Source organism: Amia ocellicauda, chromosome 16 (genome assembly GCF_036373705.1).
Source record: "Amia ocellicauda isolate fAmiCal2 chromosome 16, fAmiCal2.hap1, whole genome shotgun sequence".
In the NCBI taxonomy this organism is placed as follows: Eukaryota; Metazoa; Chordata; class Actinopteri; order Amiiformes; family Amiidae; genus Amia; species Amia ocellicauda.
In genome coordinates this window covers 4,004,067-4,024,850 of record NC_089865.1, presented here as the reverse complement: position 1 = coordinate 4,024,850, position 20,784 = coordinate 4,004,067, and the positions used below count along the sequence as shown (strand labels likewise).

Below are 20,784 nucleotides of genomic sequence, written 5' to 3'. Positions count from 1 at the left end.
CAAAGGCCGTTCTGCTGCTAACTATGTCACATCAACATACAGGCAGGAATTGCTGTAAAGAAAAGCTCTGATTTTCTTCAAGGTCAGACCGTATTTCATTTTCAAGACTCTTAAATCAGCCTGTTATCAATACAATGGTTTATATGCAGTGGGAAATAAATAGTTAGAAGAACATTCGAATGATACACATATGAAGGTTGATAGGAGATCATTAGTAGTGTTTGAAATGGGCATAACTACAGTGTAACACCTGAGCTGAGTCTGAGTGTCCAAACTTCAGTTAAGAATTGGGTTTCTGTAAGAAGACACGGACAAAAAGCAGGAGATTCATTACATGTCAGAAATAATACACGTTTTTATGAGTCCTTGTCGTGTAATGGCTATTCATCATGCTCTGTCACTGGCCAAACATGTCAGGAAATAACCCATCTGATACTTAATGAAGTAGAATATGAAACACAACCTCACAGTGGTCCGTGTGCGTGTTCACAACAAGGACATACCAATTGCACGCTCTCAAACATTGAGCCCATGAGCTGTATGATTAAGAAAGCTGGAGAATTTCTAATCTTGCTTTGAGGCCAAAACTGGATAGAAAAACTCATTTGCATCGGTGGGAGGAATTACTGTATGTCCACAAATTGAGTTTTTCCTCTGATAGAGTTTATAAGGTTACTTTTTAATGCATTTGAAATTAATTTGCCTGAGGATTGTTTAGTGCTGCTAATACTAAAGATTCATTTCCCTCATTCAATAAACAAACATACCTGAGTATTGCGATTTACATAATATGAGGCATATTGTTTATGATACCTTGTTCTGTTCTGAATGATTACATACTGATAATCAACTTAGATATAGAAATCACCCATATAATGTGCTGCAATGCATATTTTCTGGCAATGGCATTTGTGTTCTAGAAATAAAACACATTTGTTCACAAAAAACAAACACCCATCAATGTACAGTCAACGATGGATGTAAACAAAAATCCATGTGCTCTGAAGAGGAAAAACATGATTACACATTCTTGACATTGCCTATAGTATAAAATGTATAGGGATACATAGGGAGCAGGTCTCTGTATGTCTGTTCGTAAAGAGAAGTGTATACCCTCTTTACCCTCAGTTACAGAGGAAATAATAAATATTTTAAAGAATATACTTTAAAGAGGGCAAAGAATGTGCAAGGAAAGTAGTTTTAGCAACGTTCTGTTACAAACAGCGAGTGTGTCTTTTACATCTTCACATAAATGTTGTTTTTTGGCATGATGTATATATACACACACACAGAGAGAGAGAGAGAGAGAGAGAGAGAGAGAGAGAGAGAGAGAGAGAGAAACAGTACAGTACATTTAAGTAGGGATAATCCAAAAACCAGAATAGTTCCAGCGGGGTTAATCCTAGCCCCCGAGAGCCCGGGCTTGACTTTTCCTGAGCAATAACAATGCTTTCCGGTGATGTGGAATACTGATTGTGTGTCCCTTTCCCCTACAATTAACTAAAACGATGCAGGTACCGGTATGATTTATGATCCCACTGTAACCGATGTAAGAGACAGGAATGATCTTGTATTTATTCAAATTGTGTTTAGTATTGATACAGCAAGACAATATGTACGGGTAGTAAAAATGAATTCCCAGGGATCACTAGACACCATTACCTAAAATAATTCACGTCACGGCTGAGGAGACAAAATAAAATAACATGCAATAAATTAAGCATCTAAAATTCATATGTGCATGTTATGCATTATGTTATGAATTACATTTAATGTTGTGTTATCTGCCCCCACATGTTCTGTTCTGCAACCTATTGTGTGTAAAGATCCAGATACCTGCTGACAAATCTGCTCAAATTACTCAAGTTTGTGTTAATGTTAACAAGGGGTTCTATAAAACCATGATTTTCCCCCCATCTATAACTCTGGCACTATGGGTACATCTTGCTGCAGAAGCCCTATCCGGATATCCTCTGTGTGGGAGTGAATTTAGGTAGTTAATGTCGTATTTCCAATAGGATTATTATCAGCTTTGGCTACAAATATATAATGTTCTCAGCAGATGTAGAAGCGGAAGACCTGTCCTTTAACTTGCAATGTTATCTTTCTTTATCTGAAATAATGAACTACATCATCTGGAAGCCTCTATCAAATGAGTCGAGTTAATTCATTAAACAGGGAGAGGCATTCTTCAAACACTGGAATAAGTGATGAAAATGGAGATTATACCTGAGAGTTGAGAAATTAAGTGAAATTACAAGGCTTCCAAAAGCAAAACCGCGTGACATAACGAATTTTAAGGGCTGCATTGTGAATTGGCAGACAACAAGCTCGTTTACCTACAGCTAATTTATTTTTCCATACATCTTTCTTTTCCCTTTTATAACAAATTAATTACCATGCAGGAGTCAATGCCTGTGGGACTCTCACTTGTGAGACACATGTGGAACCAATTAATCACCAAATTAAAATAATAAATATATAAATGCCAGCGCCACCATTTGAAGTGTCCCACATTTCACCTGGTGTCCCAAGTGCAATCAATCCACTTAATTTACACCTCGAAGTTTCCTGCCACTGCTTCTGCTTGATTGTCTGTTTGAGATGAAAATGAGATCTGCTTGTTACTTATCTGGCTAATGGATTTCTCTGTAATTGACAGTGGCGGGAGGAAGAATAATTACCTGGGGCAAACAATGAGCCAGCAGGGATAAGGGATCTGATCCACGCTATCAACTTTGCAGCAAATGTTTCTGGAGAATCTCCTCAGCTGCTTCAATGGCACCTATATGGTTTTCAGACAAAGAAAACAATGTCAGTGTGGTCTAAAAATGAAACCGCATACAAAGGCAATTCATCCCCAGAAAGTGAATCAAAGCCAGCGAGCTCCATTGTAAACCACATCCGGCACTTTCTTCTGATTAGTTCCACTACATTATTTTGTTTTACAGGAGGCAGTTCAGAGGCACACTTAACTAGAAATGCTAGAACTGCTGCCAAATGAACAATTTCCTAAACTCTTTGTCATGATTTATATATAATACATTGTATTATCTTAATCCTGTGCACAAAGCGAGGTCCATACAGAAATGGTTTGTCAAGATCGGTGTGAAAGAACTTGACTGGCCTGCACAGAGCCCCGACCTCAACCCCATCGAACACCTGTGGGATGAACTGGAACGCCGACTGTGAGTCAGGCCTGATCGCCCAACATCAGTGCCCAACCTCGCTGATGCTCTTGTGACTGAATGGAAGCAAATCCCCGCAGCAATGATCCAACATCTAGTGGAAATCCTTCCCAGAGGAGTGGAGGCTGTTGTAGCAGCAAAGGAGGGACCAACTCCATATTAATGCCCATGAGTTTGGAATTAGATGTTCGACAAACACCACATACTTTTGGCCCTGTAGTGTATAATGAACTGCTGAAACCTACTAAATAGATTTTATATCTACATATCTGTATTATTAGTATAACATATGTATTCAATCCATACAGTGCAAAACTAAATATGTAAATCATTAACTCAAAATTTAGATGGAAACTTAATGCAGGAAGATTTTAGAGAAAAGCAAATTATTCTTCAGACACTTTCAGATATCTGGTTTTACTACAAAGAATGCTGTAAATATTGATTTAGTGGAATCCTTCAAAACAGATCATGAGACTAGATGAGATTTCTATAACCATAAGCTACTACCTACCCAACGAAGATAGACTGGGTGGCCTATTGCTTGAAAAAGTGTCTATATTCTCTGGAAACGTTCATGTCTACAATGTACGATGCTTTCACTGTGGTTTAAAGCATTTTGTTCAGTTTGATCTCAACTATTAGACTTGAACAAAAGGAAAGCGTGTAAAACATCGCAATTTAAAATAGTGTCAACAGTGTTCCTTAAAGCTTCTTCTGTGTGAGGAGGTGGACTGAAGGATTTATGTTTGCTCTGTGGAAAGGACTGCTCTGTTTTTCATCGTGCATCAGGTCGAAGACAGAAGAGCGTGTACAGAAATTAGGGTTCATTCCAACAGAGTTACAAACCTGTGCCAAAAACAAAATCCATTCTGCCTGAGACAGGGGTATTTTAAATGCATGCCATTAAAACACAATAACAATAATGCAGATATAATTGTTTTGCATGTTTTATTTGTTTAATGTTTGTTGTATATGAGTGGCTGTTGCTTAAGGACTTATAAATGTGTAATTACATCAATTAACTCAGGAATCATTACGCATCCGTTTAGGGAAATGAATAATGCAAAATTGCATTTTAGGAGGGTAAACATCAACTTACTTTTCCATGAGGCAAGAAAGAGCGATTACTGACTATATTTGCTTTTAAAAGAAGACGTTGTTCCACCTTGAAATAAGATTATCTGCCTAATTACCAGCACTACATCTAAAATGACAAAACAATGTTAATAAAGGAAGAAACAAATAAGTGCCTTAGCAATAAACATTATTATTAAGCACATGCAATTCTAAATTCAACCTAATTTCATTTAAGATTGTAATGATTTACTGTATAAGAGATCTACAGCAAGGAATTTGAATGTTACCCTTTTTAACTCTGCTTTGTAGTACTTTGCAGCCTGTTTAATCTTTCATTTCAGGTCAGACTTCTCACCCAAATGAATTTAGTTTAATAAACTGTTCGCTTCTTCAGCTTTACTGCTCAAAACAAGTTTTTCATTATTGTCCTGAGGACATGCTCTGAATATAAGTACAGAAATGAACCCAGTGTCATCTCTATTTCACTCCAAGTAAAAGGGAGAAAGGAATCCAAGTCTTTACTTTGGATGAGGTGCTCTAGTTTAGATTTATTTTACACAATGAACACATTATACAATTAATGCCTTGTCAAATAAGACTTAAGAAAGAAGTGTGGCAGTCAAATAATGAACGTGCCCAGATACATTGATTTGGGGCTCAAAAGTCAGGTTCATTTGCCAAGTTAAGTACTGATGATTTTAATTTGTCTGTGCCGTCAAATACAATAACTAGTTATCTGTTGTGCCAATGCTTGTATGCTATACAGAAACAAATTGATCCACGACAATCAGTTAGTTCTAGTGCATAAAGCTCCTGTTCATCCTTCTGCCCAGACCGAAATGTTTAATTACACCTGACTGCCTGGGGGGAGACACGGACGCGGGCGCAGTCTGATGTAAACCCTGCTGTCAGGTAATGGGCAGGCCCATTTATAAGGCTGTCACCAGTTAGGGCCTCGGCTCTTGCGGTACAGACTCTAATGGATGACAGTAGGATGCCTGCAGATGCTTTGCATGAACGATGGTTTTGGGGGAACGGAAAAACTATCTTTAATTGATTCAGGAAGTCTTTGGTTCATTACGATTCAACAGAAGTGTTCTTTTCTTGAACATTTGTGGCGTGCTTCTTTACATGGACACTTGCCAGTTTCACAAAGCTGGTGTGAGGCTCAAGTCCCAGATTCTGTCTTAATTTGGGATTTGAGCCTCACACCAGCTTTGTACAGCTCTGTATAGACTTCCCCAACACAACACCATAAAAAAGAATCCCCTTGGCTGGTGACATCATCTCAAACTCCATTCTGGTCGGTGTCATGCAGCTAATGAACAAACGAATCAATAAACACAGATGATTAGAACCCAATGCTTGGCATCCCGTTGTCCTCAGTGCAATTAAAAACTGTAACTGTATAGTGAAATAAAAATAAAATAAACAGAAGCGCAGATAAGATGTCATCTCAATCCTTTACATTGCTTACTGAGAAAGTATGAAAATGACATGTATCAAAATAATTTTAAGTAAAACAAGCAAAAATAGATACTTTTAAAGGGGTAATGGTGTCAAACGGGGAAAACTTTAAGATATAATTTAATCAGATCTGCAGTTGCAGCTGATTCACACAGGGTTTCGATACCAAACAAATCACTGATTTATGATTCTTATCTTACGGACTCAACCGACAACTGTTTCGCTTTTGCCAAGACTTTTGGTTTTGTTGTTGATGTTTGTGTGCTTTTTTTAACTATGATAACTATATGCATATATTTTCCCATTCATACATCAATCCACTAACCTCTGAAGGCAAAACCTGGGAAACTATTCTTGATTTTATTGGTACCCTGGCTATAATGGCTCAAGGCAGTTGCAATAGATTATAAACATGACATACCTACATAAAAACAGAATCACAAAATAAAGGGCTATATAGCAGAAAGGAAATCTTTAAAATTCTGTATGTACTGGACATTTTGTTGTATATTTCACAAGAACAGCCCTGTGGGGCTATTAAATTAAACATAAGGCAAGGCAATAGCCATTATAGATTCGACTGATGTAGGAGGTGGGCAGTTGCTTTTTAAGAAGTTTGTAAATGGAATTTCAGTAAAACGGTTCATGTTTTTAAATATTTAACATTAAACACAAAGTCTTGATGTGCTATCCATTGCTCCTGTATGTGATTGCTTTGTGTTTGTTTGCTATTTCACAACTTATTTTCATTATTTTAACTGGTTCCGTAAATGTACTAAATCAAAATTACAACACAATGAAACACAACAGAAATAGAAATGGGGTAAATACAATTATGAGAGCCATTGCCAGCTATATCAAATTCTTTTTTTTTCTCTCCCTACATTATTTCTAGTCTACTAAAACGCTCATCATGAGAGCACAAAGGATAACACAAGACACAATCGTAGCAGGCATAGGTTCTGCAACAGGTATTTAATATTCCTGTTCAACCTTTTCATCCAGGTATTTTAACCACAAAGTCACAATACCAATTTTGTGGTCATGCTGACAGAAGAGAAGATTAATAAACTCCAACATGCTGGGAAGGCCAGTGAGAAAGCATTGTGTGCAACAGGAATAGTCTATGTTGCTCATAATCTGGGACATATTGAGCATCTGATCATTTTTATTGAACCAGAAACCTCAGAGCGCCGCTCAACACACACATAACTTGAAATGCAAAGAATAAACAAGGTGAAAGCAGCTCTCAGGTTGCTAATATTTGTGTTTTACAATATTGCATCGCATTGTAAACACTGCAGTCTCTTCGCTACCCCCTGCTGTCTCACATGACGGTGAAGAACAATATGAAGAAGAGACTTTCCCTCAGTCAGACGGGGCTTTTCTGCCACCAAGTGGTGGGTGAGGGTTGCAACCATCTTATTAAAACATGAGCTGTACAGTTATAGATTTTTCTCAGTAATTTCTACTCAGTGGTTCCTTCCAGTCATTTCACTGACAAGTTAATATTCAGCCAGTGAAATTGAAATAATAACACAAATATGCATTCCTTATCTCCCAGTTTCAATATTGCTTTCGTGCTGATGTAATTTTTTTCAATCTATGTGGAAAATCCTGCTGGAGAATGGATTGCATCGGACTTCGATACAATGACAAAATACATTCACTTTATATATAAATACATGCAAACATGAAAGACTGTAGGACTATCTGTTAGCTATCGCAAAAACATTTCAATCGAAAGTTTACTGCATTTTAATAATACTAATAATTGTAATAATCACATGCACCAAAATACACAGAAGATATTTATAATTAATTATCTACACGTGGAGTACTGGGAATATACAGTGCTGGGAAAAAATATTTTTTCCCAGAGCTGCATGATTTATACCATCCAGCCAACTTTCAGTCAATTTCAGACTCAAAGAACAAATCCCTTTGAACACAATTTCCCCAACATTTAGTTGTCAGAGAAAGAAAGGAAATATTCTTTCAAGTATAGCTTTCAGTCAGCCTACAGCTTTACACCTTATCAGCATTTCTCTACAAAGACAAACAATACACCTTTTCCTCAACTCCACAGAGATGTCACCCCATTAATTCATTTCCTTTTTTATTTTTCCTTGGTAGTCCTCACATTCCTGCTGTTACATTGTCAGCAGCCTCCTAGTGATGTAAGACATAAGACAATAAAACTAACAGATTAAACTACAGTTCCACACAAGTGAATAATTCACAACAGTTACATAGTTTGACCGCATAGTTTCCCCTTCTGTTCAGCTCCTTGACATCTCAAATTCCTGATAAGCTTCTATACAGGCTTTACATTTTGTACTGACTGTGTTTACTCCACTACTGTAATGTTTGTATATATATATATATATATATATATATATATATATATATATATATATATATATATGGGCATCTTCAAATAAATACATCAATAAATAATCAATAATACTGAGTCATTACATAATCTGAATTGATGTACCTCACTATCCTCACTGTCCTGGACAATGCAGTAAGTATGCAGTAGTCCAACATTGGTTTCTCACACAGAACAAAGCAATATTTAGTCACTGTACATAAATCCCTCACTACACTATTGATCCATAATTGTCACATACAGTAGATGCTATACTCCAGTTATGTAGCATTTAGGAGTTTTCAATTCTGCAGTGCATGGGACATAAATAAAATAAACCAGATATCTGTATGACATTTTTAGGTAAACATCTCAGACGTATTATTTATAAATGAATATTAAATAAAAAGTAGACATTCCAACACAGGCGCTGCGGGGAACAGCAGCAGCTCCTGTTGGGTCCTTCGTGTTTCTGCTCAGGCAGTTGAGAAGGGCGCCTGTGTGCTGGGGTCCGCGCGTTGCGCACACGTGTGTGAGGAGAGTCTGCAAACATGGCGGATCTGCAGATGAAACTTCTGAGGAAGAAAATCCAGAAAAGAAGCGACAAGAACAAGAAGCGCAATTTATTGAAGAAGCAGAAGCGTGAGGATGAGGATGAAGGTATCCGGTGTATTTTCTGTTCTATCAGTTTGACGGGATTTGCCGATGTTGGCTCCTGTTCGCTCCATGTGCGACTTCCGCGCTTGGCTGTAACACGTTTTACGTAACGCGTGTATTTATTTCTTAATATCAATACCAGCAGTGTTGATAGCATCATTGTAGTTATTCCGTTAACTCTAAACCTTAATTCTGGAGGCATGAGAGTGCTGTATTATGAAAGCAAAAACGCAGCAGGTCTATAGATAATCTGAGATGTAGGCTATTTAAAAACCGAAGTGGTTAACTATGTATAAACGAAAATGGATGTGCCTTTTAGGACAAACTTTCTTTTATCACCTCTAAAGCTAAAAATATCTGATTTAATTCTCTCTAACGTTAAGTCACTGTAAAGAAACACTTCAGCTGCAACTGCAGATCTGATTAAATTATATCTTAAAGTTTTCCCCGTTTGACACCATTACCCATTTAAAAGTATCTATTTGTGCTTGTTTTACTTAAAATTATTTTGATACATGTCATTTTCATACTTTCTCAGTAAGCAATGTAAAGGATTGAGATGACGTCTTATCTGCAGTTCTGTTTATTTTATTCTTATTTCACTATACAGTTAATTTTTGTAATGCCAACATGTAATCAATATTCACGTGTTTAGAGTGATACTTAGTCTCTCTCTCTCCCTTATTTGTCTTGTATTTACATTATCTAAAGATGCCTAATTACACTTATTTCCACGGTATGATTCATTCATTTGTAGTAGGTCGACTCTTACGATTTCACGAAACAGTGATGAGAAAAGTTGGTTTTTGACTGTCCTTCGATATGCCCCAAAGGTCTTAATTTTAATTAACAAGATAATCAGTTCCCACCACTTCCCACCTCCTGTGTAAAGTTAGATGTTAGAAGTTAAAAGTGCTTCAGGATTGGTCTTCATATTGTTTGTTGCAAAGTGTTCATTTTAACATGACCAAGCCAGTGGCTGTAGTCTTATGTGTTCTGCCTGTGTCTTCCTCTCGGCCGTTTCAGAGTGTGACCCCGCACTGTCGGCGACGTGCCCTGACACACACGATGAAGTCGAAGACCAGTCGACTCCAAAGCCCGTGAAGAAGCTGAAGAAAAAGAAACTCATGGAAGCCAACGCAGTTGCCGGGACCCCAACTTGTGCGACAAAGAAGAAAAGGAAACGGAAATTGGACCAGTCAGATACAACAGGTATGTTTTAGAGTCGTCATGATCCCAGAATCGTGACTTCGATACCGGGTTTACTATCACGATATTGGAGCCGATACTCAACACCTAAAAAAAACGATAACCACTGTAAAAACATTATAAACTTATCCGCCAAAGTCACAGAATTGCCACTGGGCTTGATTTTTCAAACCCTGAACAATATGCTGATAAATGGGTAGAAAAAACTAAATAACCATCTCTGATTTTTCTCTCACAAGCAGGTAATTAGTTACAGAACAGCAGCATTTGTTTTTGGGGTTAAACAAAGTCCGTTTCAGAAGCTCTTCTGTTCTGTTTTGGTGTCTGTGTTTCTGGTTTTGTTTTGCTTTGTGCGAAAACCGACTGATTTGCTCTCATGTCTTTGGCGTCAAAGAAACCGAAAAGCCCAAGAAGGTCAAGGAGCAGGAAGAGGAGGAGGAGGAGGAAGGGGACAGTGAGGCTGCTGTTGAGAACGTGGAGGGCTCAGCCGACGAAGAGTCTGAAGATGGAGAGGACGATCAACCGCAGCTGCCTCTAGGGCTCACGGGTGTGTGTCTTCCTGTTGTCTAAAATGTCCTTTTCCAATACAAGCTGCCCTGCTGCACAAGAACATAGAGCGTTGGTTTCATTCTTCCTTTCCTTCGGTCCCTCTCAGGCGCGTTTGAAGACACTTCCTTCGCCTCCCTGTCCGATGCGGTCAGCGAACACACACTGAAGGGCGTCGTAGACATGGGCTTCGAGCACATGACCGAGATCCAGCACAAGAGCATCCGGCCCCTGCTGGAGGGCAGGTGAGATCATGAGAGACTCCTGCTCTGTTCTGTATCGCACTAGACTGTGTCCCTTCCAGAGAGGTGAAAGGGAATAATGATGAGTGTTGAGATAGGAAGTTTTGAGTGAGAGCAGGAACCATTCTATTGAACAAACTTCTCAGACGGCGAAAAAGAAGCGGGTCCGATTCTGGGCTTGGCTGAACGAGCGAGATGGGCTCATGGGATCTTTTTGTTGCCCGTCTCGTGTACCCATCTATAAACGCGCTTCTTTGTTTACGTTGTGCAGGGACGTGTTGGCCGCCGCCAGGACAGGCAGCGGGAAAACCCTGGCCTTCCTGATCCCCTCCATCGAGCTGATCTACAAGCTGAAGTTCATGCCTAGAAATGGTAAGTTGTGCTGGACGTGGTCTTTGGGTGCAGAAGCCGTATTCGTGTGAGTGGAGCAGCGATTTAGTCCTGATTCAAAATGCGTCAGGTTTAAATGACAGTTCGGAGGGAAACGAGTAGATCCTGATGCTGTTGCGGTGTCGAACGTCTTTCCCAGGCACCGGAGTTGTCATCCTGTCTCCCACCCGTGAGCTGGCCATGCAGACCTACGGGGTGCTGAAGGATTTAATGACCCACCACGTGCACACGTATGGTCTGGTCATGGGGGGCAGCAATCGCTCCGCCGAGGCTCAGAAGCTCGCTAACGGAGTCAACATCCTGGTGGCCACACCCGGGAGACTGCTGGACCACCTGCAGGTAGACCTCTTAGCCGGCAGGCACTTCTAAATGGCGCACCCATTCCGAACGAGAGGTTGTAGTAAAAATTACATCGCTTTTGTGTGTGTAGATTGAAATGTTTGTTGTTTTTCCTCTAGAATACCCCAGGCTTCATGTACAAGAACCTGCAGTGTCTGATCATCGACGAGGCAGACCGCATCCTCGAGGTCGGGTTCGAAGAGGAGCTGAAGCAGATCATCAAACTCCTGCCCAGTAAGTGCGGTCCTTTAACGCCGAGCCGTCGCTCCGGCCTCGATGTGTTGCAGTCCGCCCCCCTGAGCCTGGCGTGTCCGAGAACCCATCGATCGATCCTCTCTCTAAATTGCACCCTAGCGGCAAAGATTAATGTATAGCATAGGGATATGGGCTGCAACAAGTTGTCTTTTTCAGACAAGAAAAGAGATGATAAATCTCATGGAGGGCATCGGTTCAGAGTTTTGCTTTTATACAGCTCTGGGGAAAAAATTGAGAGCACTCCAAGTTCAGAAATCAGTGTTAAGTGGTCTCTTAATTTTTTCCAGAGCTGTATACGATCCTTTTTTTAGTTCGGTAAAGACCTCTTAAAACTTCCTGCCGTCTGCAGTAACGCCATTGTCGTGTTCGTGTCCTGAAACCGAACTGATCTGTCTGGTGTGATCGGCGGGGCAGAGGGGGTTTGGCGTCTCTGGACCTTGATTAAATGTTTAATTTATTGGGAAGTAAGAATGTGCCAGAATTTTGAAACCAAGTGCTTTTTTTATTTATTTTATTTTTATCTTGAGTCTCTGGATGTGTGAACTTTGTCCTGTTTTCAGCCTGTAAAAAATCTGCGCGTGTGTGTGTATGGCATATAATATCCCTCGCCTTTATCTAAATCGGGGGTTTTCAAACTGGTCCTGCGGGACCCCCTGCCCTGCTGTTTTTTGTTCCAACTGAGGTGTTAATTGCTTAACTGAATCCTTAATTGACCTAACAAAGCAATATACCATTCAGTTAAGCAATTAAGACCTCGGTTGGAACAAAAACCAGCAGGGCAGGGGGTTCTCCAGGACTGGTTTGAAAACCCCTGGTCTAAATAATCTTTTCACACCTTTCCAATCTCAGAGAAAAGGCAGACCATGCTTTTCTCGGCTACACAGACGCGCAAAGTGGAAGACCTGGCTCGGATCTCGTTGAAGAAGGAGCCCTTGTATGTCGGGGTGGACGACAACAAGGAGACAGCGACTGTCGACGGTCTGGAGCAGGTGGGGCGGAGGAAAAGACCTTGTGTGCAGCGCTGGTGGTAGAAAACTCAGTCGCTTGTCTCGTAGAGTATCTTGGGAGTAAAATATGTGCTTAAAACCCTTATAAAGTCATCGTCGGAGATCAATATGTAACGTTGACGTTTTGAACAAAGCCAGACGTGACACAGCTGGTTTCCTTGAGGCGTGCGTTCGAGTGTTTGGGCATCTTTGTGACCGCCACTGTTGTCTCCCCAGGGTTACGTAGTGTGTCCCTCGGAGAAGAGGTTCCTGCTGCTCTTCACCTTCCTGAAGAAGAACCGCAAGAAGAAGCTCATGGTGTTCTTCTCCTCCTGCATGTCCGTCAAATTCCACTACGAGCTGCTGAACTACATCGACCTCCCTGTCATGGCCATTCACGTGAGTCGGTGATGTTCTGAGATTTGGCACCGTACTTTATTTTATAATGATCACATAAGGGTGTGCTAATCTTATTTAATTGATCTACCCGTAATGCACTACTGCAGCTATTGAGAGAACTAAAACTGACTTTTTTTTTGGCCTTGTAATTCCTTTATAATGTTTCTTGTTTACATCTTTGTGTTTGTTCTTGGCTTCCAGGGAAAGCAGAAGCAGACCAAGCGCACCACCACCTTCTTCCAGTTCTGCAACGCGGACTCGGGCATCCTGCTGTGCACGGACGTGGCCGCCAGGGGGCTGGACATCCCAGAGGTGGACTGGATTGTGCAGTACGACCCTCCCGACGATCCCAAGGTAACTGGGGGAATGTGTGTGTGTGAGTGGGGGGGGGGGGGGTTAAAAAGTCTCCAAAGGTTCAGGTGATCAATTCCTGTTGTGTGACGTTGGGATTGCTTTCTCAGGAATACATCCATCGCGTCGGAAGAACCGCAAGAGGCATCAACGGCCAGGGACACGCCCTGCTGATCCTGAGGCCCGAAGAACTGGGGTTCCTCCGCTACCTCAAACAAGCCAAGGTACTGCCGAGAGATCCAGCTCTCCTTCACCCGGACTCGGTTTATGATGTCATCTGTGTCCCCGTCTTAACCCGGACTGTTCTGTTCTCCTCCTCAGGTCCCTCTGAGCGAGTTTGAGTTCTCCTGGGCCAAGATCTCGGACATTCAGTCACAGGTCAGCTTTCCACCCGAGACGTGTCTGACTGCTAATTCAGGTGCTTCTTTCCACAGAGAGCGTCTGTCCATGTGTTGGAAGTGGATGCAGTAGTCTTTTTTTGTTTTGTTTTCCTTTTTCAGCTCGACAAGCTGATCGAGAAGAACTACTACCTGCACAAGTCTGCGCAGGAGGCGTACAAGGCCTATGTCCGTGCATACGACTCGCATTCCCTGAAGCAGATCTACAGCGTCAACACCCTGGACCTGCCCAAGGTGGCCATCTCCTTTGGGTTCAAGGTGCCACCCTACGTGGACCTCAGTATCCTTTGCACTGGGTGGGGGGGACAATCTCTCGTTTCTCTGTCTCTTATTCGTGTTGTCTGTGCATTCGGACCACGTCTGTCTTCCTTAACTGCTTCCTTTCCCAGACGTGAACAGCAGCAAGGGCGTGAGGATGCAGAAGCGAGGTGGCGGAGGAGGGTTCGGGTACCAGAAGACCAAGAACGTCTACAAGTCGAAGATCTTCAAACACGTCAGCAAGGGCCGGACGGACAGGAGGCAGTTTTCCCGCTGAGGCCCGTCATTTTATATTGGAGCGAGAAAATAGTTTTGTTTTTTTACAGGAGAAGATTAATAAATAACCTGATGCCGTATGAAAGCGCTCTGCCGTGTTGACGTGCAATTCCCCGAGAGAGACGATCTGCTCGTACTGTCCGTTTATCCGTCGGGAGCGTTCACTCTTTCTAGTTATTTAATTGGTAGTTTTCGAGATGTGTATCTTAAAACCGCTGTAATGTTTCTCTGTCCTCTTTTGTTCTGCTTTGTTTCCGCAAGAATAAAAAAGGAAAAACTTGCCAAACTACATTTCCAGCGTCTCCACATGTATCCAAAGAGTTAATCCTTCAGTTTATACTTTATACTGCAGATATTTTATAGCATGCTAATGTTACACACCATTTTTAGGAGACTTAATTCTCATTTAATTGTACATCCCTCCTCTGTTAGTAATTTTACATTGTGTAGTATACTATGTGTTGATTATGAACTATAAGAATAGTTTCATCATGGGATACTGGATTCATTGTTTAAACAGACTAATAGAAAACAAAAATTGTTTTTCACGTTGTAAATCTCCGCTATTGTAGAAAAGGTACCGACAGGCCAGAGTTATAAGAGTCTAGAAATGGTATTGTAGTATTTTATTCATAACATTTCCTTTTTATTAAATGTGAATCTGCTCGTGTAATATTTAAAGGTAACATACACAATCGTTAATGTGTAATCCTATTTGGAACAAACTCCTCTATAATTCATTTTTTATATAATTCCTGATTTAAAATAGAAATACATAAAGCTACAGCCAGTTCTGTCTTTACTTGGCATTTTGAATGACAATTGAGATGTATCTGCACGCAGCCTGCGAATCTAAATGACAAAGCAATGGGAGAAAGTGCGAGTCGTATCAGCGATCATTACTTCAGCCAAGCCTTTTCCACAGCAACTGGCCGGGTAATTATTTCTAAAAATACTAATAAAATCTGATCCATTATGGAGAAGTGCATCTCATTTCATGGTGACGTCTCCTGTCGCTCTGCCGCCAGCTCGTTGGAAAAACTAGTCCTTCATGTATTTTTTGTGACGGATAAGAGGGCGCTTATTAGTTTATTTTTGGATTTGTTCATTTTGATGTAGGACCAAAAACCTTTCGATATTCTGATGGCTATTATATGATCGTTTTATTGTCTGTTTTTAACACCTCGATAGTTTAAAGCCCTGCAGTGCAGCAAACTACTTCTGAAGGGCAGTCGTATTTCCTGTATAAACCGGGGTCTCCATCTGCCTTTTAAACCCCATGGGGAGCTGCTAATTTGGAGAGGAGACTCGTCTTGTGCAAAGCAGAATAAATTGCAGAGATGTTGTGTTGCTCGGGATTATGCACTTTTAATCAAAATACTGTGATGCGCAATTCTCCTGTTAAGGTAACCAAGTTCAGCTTTTAACGTTTTATTACCTTTTTTGTTTGTTAACTACCATGCATAGGAGTTTTTGGTTTTCTTTCCTCCGTGCCAAATGGTTTATTTTAGATTAGTTTATAGGTTATGGTTTATTTTGGTTGTCTATCAATCTGTACAGCGCTCTGTGGCTGCCCTGTGAAGGGCGCTATACAACATCACAATTGATTGATTGATTTCTGTAGGAGTCCCGGCAGCAGTCGGTGTGTGCAGAGGTGATAGCAGATCTTTATTTTGTAATGCCCTCAATGTGTCAGAGCCAGAGGTCTCTCATAGGTGCTCAGGAAATGTGCGTAAAAACTCGGGTCTTTTTATCCAACAAACTGCGCTCTTCCTTCGCCTGCATTTCCATGTAGGGTGCGCGATGGCCGCTCCGCTGGCGCTAGAGATGCATCCTTGCTAATAATACCATTAAAAAAAAAATACAAAGCTTTGAAATGCAAATAAAAGCCAAGCGTGTCTGTATCCGGGATGGCAGGCAGCTGCGGCTGGAGATCAGAGGAGCGCAGCTGAAGGGAAAGGTCTCCAGTCTCTCTCACTTCTGAAGATTTATCCTGAGGACAGGCAACACAATGCGCCCTCTCTCTATTTCTCTCTAAAAAAAAAAATGCACAAGAGAACCGCCTTCAGACATGCTTGAGACAGTTGTTCATGCTTAAGGAGACTTGGGCATTTCCCCGTGGACACGCATTATGGACAGTAACCTGAACTCCACGGTGTTGGTTAACGGGAGCTTGGACAGAAACCTGCCGAGCAAAGCGAGACGTCCCTTCTCCGTCTTCAGCATCCTCATCCTCACTCTGCTGGTGATCTTGATCATCGCCACCTTCCTGTGGAACCTGCTGGTGCTGGTGACCATCCTGCGGGTGAAGACCTTCCACCGGGTGCCCCACAACCTGGTGGCCTCCATGGCCGTGTCGGACATCATGGTGGCGGCTCTGGTGATGCCCCTCAGCCTGGTCAACGAGCTGTCCGGGCGGAGATGGCCTCTGGGGAGCCTGCTGTGCGACGTGTGGGTCTCGTTTGACGTCCTCTGCTGCACCGCCAGCATCTGGAATGTGACCGCCATCGCCCTGGACCGGTACTGGTCCATCACCCGGCACCTGGAGTACACCCTGAAGACCAGGAAGAAGATCTCCAGCATGATGATCGCCCTGACCTGGCTCTTGTCGGCTGTGATCTCCCTGTCCCCGCTCTTCGGCTGGGGCGAGGCTTACACCGCCGGCCAGGAAAGCTGCCAGGTGAGCCAGGAGCCCTCCTACACCATCTTCTCCACTTTCGGGGCGTTTTACCTGCCCCTCTCGGTGGTGCTCTTCGTGTACTGGAAAATTTACAAAGCAGCCAAATTCCGCATCGGCAGCCGGAAGAGAAATGCTGTGATCCCCATGCCCGGAGTGGTGCAGGTACGAGTTTCACTAGTTGTTCATGAATGGTTCAGTCGTGTCGTGTGCATGCTTACTTTGAACTTACCTGTTAAACAATCAAGATGCAGCTGTTACAGATGCTGCTGTAAGAAACGCAGATGCATCAAAGGGTCTTTCTGTTCTGTGCGATCTTACACATAGGAAGATGCTATAATGCTTCTTCTTGTACACGTTTCCCTCTGGCCATGTGTCAAAGTTACGCGCTTGTTCTCAAGGCATGGCAGACCCTGTATGATCCATATTTAATGAGCATCAGCTACATAAACCATGGGCATCAATCTGCCCTCAGACGTGCTGCTGCAGCGCCAGGCGCGTCTCTTGGAGCTGGGATAATAATAACTCTGTTACATGCACACACACTTCTTTATTAACTCAATTTAGGGTATTGTAGTAAAAAAATATTGTAAACCGAGCCAACAACATGTATCTGCTTTTTATCAGAGTAATTAAACACACCAAACTCTGTTATTGATTTCTACAAGGTCAACAAACTTCAGAGTGATTTATACTGTAGCTTACAGGACATCAGTCATTATATACCAGGTCCAGGCCTTGCAAAGCATGAGAAGTGACACACAGGGCTGAAATCCTATTTCCTCGATGGCCTTGTTATGATGGATCTCCTGCATTACTGTAACACATAAACACACACACAAGCGCCAACATTGCAGAGTATGAAGGATGCCATGCGGATAATATGCGAAAGAACAGCACATTTTTAAGATGCACATTATTATAATTGTGTAGCTCAAGCTGGCATAACAGATTATTACGTCTGAAGCTGCGTCTCAGGCCAACTCAATAATCCACATTTTGTGTTACGGAGAAATGACACTTTCCGCTATCTCAAAATTCAAAACACAACGAGCTTTTTATGGTGGAAATAACTGGACTGGTTTTAAATGCAAGGTGTTGGCGGTATCCTGCGGTTTGCTCTGCTCAGATCGCTGTATCTGTCTTTGCTGTCCCTCTCTGGAGTGGCTGTCATTTGGTGCTCTGATCGCAAAGCCTCCCCCTAGAAGACGCTTGAGAGAGATCGTGATCATGTTCAAGAACCATCAAGAATAATCTATATATCCACAGCCTTGAGTCATCGCCAATGTAACGGATTTGAAGGATGTTTCACACCCTAATGATAATTACAGTCTGCTGGTATTATGACTTGAAATGCGCCATACACAGTATAGTCAGTATGCTAATGTTTAATCATCCAATAATATCACATGATAAACCAGATTTAACTATTTGAAAGCAATGCATTTTTATTTTTAGAACTTTGCTAAAACCAGTAAAAGCAGAATATATTTCTAAAAACGTTTATTTTCAGATATAGGCCAAAAGCTCAAATCTACTAGAACCCACACATTACGTTTATAAACTATGTTAAATAGCCTATTGATATATTGAGAGTGAGGACATTTTGGGTTATGGTGACCTGTAAAATTAATAATCCACCAAATGTCTCTGTCTAAAGTGGCACCATGACAAGGTCAATGGGCACCATTACCTTTTGGCACAATCGCTTCCTGTCTGCTCCACTCTAATACGACTCTTTTGAAATGGAAATGATCAGTAATCAGAGCAGGCAGGAGGGGAGATTAAACCCTTTCAGCCGCGCCGGCTAAGTAGATGGCTTGCCATCGATGCCAGCGGTGCCCCGGGTTTCTGGAAGCCAAGCGGATCTCATTATGACGTCCTGCTGCGAGACCCAGCTGCCCATCGCTCCCTCATCTGCGTGCCACATGGGTACAGACTCTCTGCCACCGCGTTCGTTCCTGCTCCGTCCAAATAAAGACACCTTTGCTACAAGGTTTGAATGGTTATTTTAGAAATCTGTAGAGGATGCTTGTCACAAATGTCATGGAAAGTGAAAACTAGACGTGAAACCACCATAAAACACATCTAATGTATTTAAATCACCCCTTTCCTCAACGGTCTTCCTTCTCCTTTGCACTGCAGGTGAAGGAAGCCTCCCACGAGCCCCAGATGGTGTTCACCGTGCGCCACGCCACCATCGCCTTCCAGACGGACGGGGAGACCTGGCGGGAGCAGAAGGAGCGCAAGGCGGCCGTGATGGTGGGCATCCTGATTGGCGTGTTCGTCCTGTGCTGGATCCCCTTCTTCACCACCGAGCTACTCAGCCCGCTGTGCTCCTGCCACATCCCTCCCCTCTGGGACAGCGTCTTCCTGTGGCTCGGCTACTCAAACTCCTTCTTCAACCCCCTCATCTACACGGCCTTCAACAAGAACTACAACAACGCCTTCAGGAACCTATTCTCCAAGCAGAGATGAGGCTCGGCCTACACGGGTTGGGATCGTCTCTGCATGAAGACCTACAGTGCTACGAAGTTGGCAGAAGGACGAGTCTCTTAGAGGGGCAGCATTTCGCTCAGGCTGATTGGAGCTGCAGTGTGTTGATCCACTACATCGCAGTGCTGACGTTTGACCCAGGAGGAATGGACAGTTAAGGTACTGGGCAAGAAACAGAATACAGCATAAAGCATCGTCACAAACTGCAGGGCTATGAAATGACTCTCAGTAACTCGTGAGGGACAAACCTGCGTTCCTTTTTCATGCAGCTGTGATGAGAGCGGTTCTTCTGTCCTAATTTATTGGAAAATGGTATTCATGATGATGAAATATTGTTTGATCTTTGCATTCTCACATAATACTGATTTTTTTTCTTCCCGTCAGTTGGTAGCAATTGTATTTCATGTACAGATCAGACCAGTTTCTATAATATTTGGTAGGAGAGATGCCTGAAATGTTAATACAGCATACAATGATTTGCTTTAACAAACAAAAACACATGAAACAAAAGCTACTAATGATTAAAATCTCAAATTCGATAAACACTGGCACTGTAATATGAAAGCAAAATGGTTTGTGTATTTATAGGCAAAATAAGATAATTTGTGGACTGGGAGGTATAAAGAGATTTTTGCTATCAAATTATATCATTTTTATTATGTTTAATAAATGTATTCGTTTTTCCATTGCGATGTCATCGACATCGAAAAAGCACATTTTCATTTTCCACGGTTTCAGGAAGTGTTAAACCTTGAAGGAAAAGTTCCAGAGATGCCAACTGCAACATGCTCCTACACCAGCCATGTTAAAACCAAACGGCAGAAACAAGGTTCAGCAACCCGAGAGTGGACTGGACAATGGAGTGGAGAGGACTGTCCTAATGCATGCAAAACATCTGCCTCCGTTTGTTTCAATACGTCAGAGTGACACCGCAGACAAAACCCACTGGATGCAGCTCTTACACTGTGTGTGTATACATGTACGGCAGCACAATTCATTCTAGAACTCGCAGAAAAAAGATTATCGTTCCAAATAAATCGAAATGTAATACTTAATGAATGTAAACAGTCTCCTCTGTTCATTCCCCCCCCCCCGCACCATATTCTATATACAGTTTGTACAAATGCGAAACGCCCACACGCACAAAAGTGTGAAACTTCTTATAGTTACCAGGCAATATCCTAATAAAAATGCAA

The 20,784-nt window shown here is 41.9% G+C and overlaps 2 protein-coding genes across 2 annotated transcripts; both read left to right on the top strand.

Annotated features, from left to right (window-relative positions):
- Positions 1-8,606: 8,606 nt before the first annotated feature.
- On the top strand, positions 8,607-14,704 carry ddx18 (DEAD (Asp-Glu-Ala-Asp) box polypeptide 18). Its single transcript, XM_066688594.1, has 14 exons — positions 8,607-8,769; positions 9,793-9,978; positions 10,370-10,522; positions 10,631-10,766; positions 11,035-11,135; positions 11,293-11,492; positions 11,612-11,726; positions 12,597-12,736; positions 12,971-13,132; positions 13,334-13,486; positions 13,594-13,707; positions 13,805-13,861; positions 13,984-14,161; positions 14,271-14,704. The coding sequence occupies exons 1-14, from the start codon at positions 8,661-8,663 to the stop codon at positions 14,414-14,416; spliced, it is 1,950 nt and encodes a 649-aa protein (XP_066544691.1). The 5' UTR covers positions 8,607-8,660; the 3' UTR covers positions 14,417-14,704.
- Positions 14,705-14,797: 93 nt separating this feature from the next.
- On the top strand, positions 14,798-20,643 carry LOC136711974 (5-hydroxytryptamine receptor 5A-like). The gene is made up of 2 exons (XM_066688596.1): positions 14,798-17,257; positions 19,238-20,643. Exons 1-2 carry the CDS (start codon positions 16,547-16,549, stop codon positions 19,568-19,570), a joined length of 1,044 nt encoding a protein of 347 aa, XP_066544693.1. The 5' UTR covers positions 14,798-16,546; the 3' UTR covers positions 19,571-20,643.
- Positions 20,644-20,784: the final 141 nt, after the last annotated feature.

Excerpts from the sequence above, each read along its gene's own strand:
- ddx18 (XM_066688594.1), top strand. The coding sequence starts at position 8,661 with ATGGCGGATCTGCAGATGAAACTTCTGAGGAAGAAAATCCAGAAAAGA. Across the intron at positions 10,523-10,630 it reads GCTGCCTCTAGGGCTCACGG|GCGCGTTTGAAGACACTTCC; the intron begins GTGTGTGTCTTC and ends GGTCCCTCTCAG. Across the intron at positions 11,727-12,596 it reads GATCATCAAACTCCTGCCCA|AGAAAAGGCAGACCATGCTT; the intron begins GTAAGTGCGGTC and ends TTCCAATCTCAG.
- LOC136711974 (XM_066688596.1), top strand. The coding sequence starts at position 16,547 with ATGGACAGTAACCTGAACTCCACGGTGTTGGTTAACGGGAGCTTGGAC. Across the intron at positions 17,258-19,237 it reads CCATGCCCGGAGTGGTGCAG|GTGAAGGAAGCCTCCCACGA; the intron begins GTACGAGTTTCA and ends TTTGCACTGCAG.